The 3933-nt window shown below is 49.5% G+C and overlaps 3 protein-coding genes across 3 annotated transcripts in view; 2 read left to right on the forward strand and 1 right to left on the reverse strand.

Moving 5' to 3' along the window:
- Positions 1–366: 366 nt before the first annotated feature.
- On the forward strand, positions 367–1095 carry ASPSYDRAFT_62949 (uncharacterized protein; the record flags this gene model as incomplete). Its single annotated transcript, XM_040850196.1, has 1 exon — positions 367–1095. The coding sequence occupies one exon, from the start codon at positions 367–369 to the stop codon at positions 1093–1095; it is 729 nt and encodes a 242-aa protein (XP_040696105.1).
- Positions 1096–2982: 1887 nt separating this feature from the next.
- On the forward strand, positions 2983–3532 carry ASPSYDRAFT_712564 (uncharacterized protein). Its single transcript, XM_040850567.1, has one exon. It carries the CDS (start codon positions 3179–3181, stop codon positions 3494–3496), a length of 318 nt encoding a protein of 105 aa, XP_040696106.1. The 5' UTR covers positions 2983–3178; the 3' UTR covers positions 3497–3532.
- Positions 3533–3569: 37 nt separating this feature from the next.
- ASPSYDRAFT_37502 (uncharacterized protein) overlaps positions 3570–3933 on the reverse strand; it is a gene marked incomplete at both ends in the record, with an annotated part of 2919 nt that continues 2555 nt past the window's right edge. The window contains one exon of the mRNA XM_040845544.1: positions 3570–3882. Within this exon, the coding sequence (XP_040696107.1) occupies positions 3570–3882 (313 nt within the window). The remainder of the gene's footprint in view (positions 3883–3933) is intronic.

The following is a 3933-nucleotide window of genomic DNA, read 5'->3' on the forward strand; positions in this document are numbered from 1 at the left end:
GAGTAAAATATTCGACACCCTGGCACTCTCAGAACCAAGCGACGAAGGACATCCTGGAGAAGCTTTGATCCCTCGAGTGTTGGATACATTTTCCCTTGATGGGCCTAATGGAAGGCATAGATGCCTTGTTACAGAGCCTGGAATGATGACCCTAGCTGAGGCAAAAGATGCATCATATACCAGGCTTTTTAGAATGCCTGTGGCCAAGGCCATTGCGGCCCAAGTCATACAAGCTATCGCTTTCCTACATTGCCGAGGGGTAGTCCATGCCGGTATGTATATTGATTATTGGGATACTTATCTCGCAGGCTTTATATCTGTTCCTTATTAACGGGATTTGTTACAGACCTTCATGCGGGCAATATCATGTTTCGCCTGCCAAAAAGCATAGATGAGCTTTCCCCAGGGGAATTATACCAAAAATACGGTCAGCCAAATGTCGAGCCATTCGTACGCCTTGATGGCAAGCCCCTCGCCGATGGAGTTCCTACTCACGGTGTTGTGCCTATTTGGCTAGGGAAAGAAAGCGAGCTTGTGCCCCTCTCCGAGGCTAAGATATTTGTCACTGACTTTGGAGAATCATTTCTGCCGTCTATTACTCAGCGTCACTATTCCCATACACCTGGTATCCTTGCCCCTCCGGAGACCTATTTTCATGAACCCTTGTCATTTCCCTCTGATATATGGACTCTCGCGTGTACTCTCTGGGATATCCTTGGGCAAAGGCCACTGTTTGAGGGTTTCAATCCGTCCGACGACTGGATGATAAAAGAGCACGTGGATGCACTTGGCAAGTTGCCGTGCCACTGGTGGCAAAAATGGGCTGCGCGAGAGAGATGGTTTACGGAGGAGGCTAAGAGAAAATCGGAAGGAGAAGGCAGATCATTGGTTAATCGCTTCATCGGTTCCATACAGAACCCGCGGCACGAGTGCGCGATGGAGGGCGTAGGGGAAGCCGAGAAGAGCGCCCTGCTTACTATGTTGAGGGGAATGCTGGCTTTTAGGCCGAATGAGAGACTCACTGCAACGGAAATCATGGGGTCTGAATGGATGCGGAGCTGGGCTCTGCCAGTGCTCGGAAAAGTAGCCGCATAGATGCGATGGATTTAGAGGGAGAAGATGATGGATGCGTGACAAGGGTTCAGAGGATCGCGAAATATCAAGGCCAGGAGCCATGACTCGCCAGCCACATTTACCTGTTGAGTGGCTAGACCTCGGCATTCGTCATTCCTTTTGGTTTGCTACAAACCTTTTTAGGCAGTGGGTATGACAGCCACGAAGCTGTTGAGGGAGGGTCACAATAATTTATTTTTTTGATATCCCATGTGTAACCAATTTGTCTTCGTCGTGCCGGTAACACAAAGGTCCCCCATCTGATCTGTAGCCTCTGAAACGAGATTGGTCGGATTCATCGATTGCCGTGATGGGTCGAGCACTACGACATAAATGTGTCCTAGCATCTTTGCAACCTTCGCCCTAATCACCCAAAATAGTGTGTCAGGAGTAAAGGGCAGAGTTTGTTTATGAAATTTCTGGCACCTTATCCGGAATCTAAACCTTTCTAACCTTCCCTCGCGCCTCGCCACAAATCAAAGCCTGGTTCAGGCGCCGCTACACAACAAGGCGTCTCTGGCCGGTGTTCGGCGTGATAAGACAAACCAAAAGCATGTTTCTGGTAGGCACTCCTAGACGTAGGCATCGCGCTTCCCGAAGCCCAAGGAGATAACATGGCACGAACTGAATACCAAATATACCGAATGGGAGTCGAGTATTCGCTGGCAAATGGACCGCACAAAGGCAAGTCCACAAAAGTTGGGACGCACAGATTCTTGCGATTCACGATCGGCTAGCAGCCATCTCATCCTCATTCAGAGCGTTGGCGTGATTGTCACACCACACACCGCTGCCTAAATGGAACTCGCCTCGTGCATTGGGTATTTTGCATAGCTCGGTGACAACGCCATGCATATGGTCTTCCATAGCCAGCCACCCATAGGCTTCGAGAGCCTGCTCACTGCTAATCGGTCGGCGCAGGAATCGTTGGCCATGGTCTTCCAACGCAGCAAGTGATGGCTGTCGCGAATCCTCTTCTGTTGGTCGTGGGTAGTGGTAATCTGATTCGTGAATTATCGCTGTCTGGGTGCACAATGTCTCCACGGAAGCAGCTGTAGAGGGCAGTTCTCCGGTAGGAGTGGAGGCGATGCCTGGTGTGGAGCGAGAACAGGCTTCGGCTCCTAGCGGCCGCCAAGGGAGATATTATGGCAATGCCGGATGAATACCCTAAAAGCCGTCGATCGGTTGCGCTCTCTCTCTCTTCTGCCATGAGAGAAAGCCTGTTGTAGCCTTGGGAGCTACCCCTACTCATCGCTTTCGCGAGGGGAAATAGAAAAAGAACCCATGCCAGCGTATTGCACAGTTGTCGCAGGTATCAGAGGCGCTCGGTGAAAGTGTTTATGCATTGGCTGGTGATACCAGTAAGGGCCCCATCACTCTTCTGCACATAAGCTCCGATTCCCCATGACAGAATGAACACGTGCCATATCGAGGCTACGGCGAGGTAAAGCCCCCAATCATGCAATATGCGGCTATAAGCACCTTCAGCACATTCTTTTTCCGGAACAGCCAGCTCTGCTGGACGGGTGTCATGACTGCCTGGCCGTCAGGCGCCTCAGAAATAGCCATAGCCGAAAATTGGATGCAATAACGCGTCCGTAGTATTGCCATTCTACTCGCAACCCAATCGTTTTGTTCAGGGTCTTGTGGCCCTGGGCCGTCTTTGGTGCCCATATCACGTGATACTGCCCAAACCAGTGAAAGCGAGTCTTCGAAACTGAGAGTTGCCCCTCCCAAGACCCCTCAACAAGTCCTAAGGATGACTTGCTTCGATCACAGTCGTCTAGTTTCGGAACCAGGTATTTCACCCTGTTGTCACCGCGATGATATTTATTAACGCTCCTCTTCTTCTTTGCTCTAGATTTGTGGCTGTCGCTGCACGGAGACCGATTGGCTTGACCGCGTTCGTTGAACCGAAAAATGACTGAAATCAAATCACTCCCCGAAGCAGCCGAATATCTTCGCAAGCAAGCAAAAACGAGGATAACAGACCTGTCCAAAGATGTGGATTTGGAGGATGACAACGCTCTTGGGAAAATCGTCTCTGAGAATAGCGAAGTAAAGGATGACGTCTTGCTCGGAAAATTGGTATCAGGTCTTAAAAAGGCATTGGAACCTGGAGAGGTATGGCGATCCCTATGCTTCTAAACGTCATGAACTCATCAAATTACAGGGCTGGGGTTGGAATCTTAAGCACTTCTCCGGATCTACGCCCTTGATTAACAACGACAAGCGGATGTATCTTGTACCCTTGTCCAAGGGAACGGTATTGACGCCTGGTGGAACTGTAACTGAAGGTTCCTACGCCTATATCACAAATACGCCCACTATCAGCTCTAACTCAACTGTTATATTTATTGCACCGTTTCCTAAGACCGCGTGACATTTCACGCAGGAACAAATTTTCAATCCAGACAACTGTATGTAGATAGAATTGAAGTTATATGTTCAACCATTTAAGATACAGGCAAAGACTGAATGTCTGCTCGACCATATGCGTATATGTTACCACGAGGATTGTACTTGCCAAAAGAGCCTACAGCTTGTGTTTGATAACCGGCTTGCAGATAGCTCTTCGATCGTGACGTAGCCTGGTTTGAGCATCCTTCCGAGGCAAGATCTGGTATATTGGTTTCTCCGACTGGCGTATGTAGCACTGAGCTAAATTCATCTGCCAATACTGGACGGAGACCATGCTGCGGATCATAGCCATTAGGGCACAGGTAGGGGATGTCATGCACTGTTTGGAGGCTATGCTCTGAGTCATAGCTGTCGACAGGAATATTTGTGGAGGACCCATTATATAAAGGCTGAAGACCT

The sequence above is a fragment of the Aspergillus sydowii genome (assembly GCF_001890705.1).
Source record: "Aspergillus sydowii CBS 593.65 unplaced genomic scaffold ASPSYscaffold_22, whole genome shotgun sequence".
Taxonomy (NCBI): Eukaryota; Fungi; Ascomycota; class Eurotiomycetes; order Eurotiales; family Aspergillaceae; genus Aspergillus; species Aspergillus sydowii.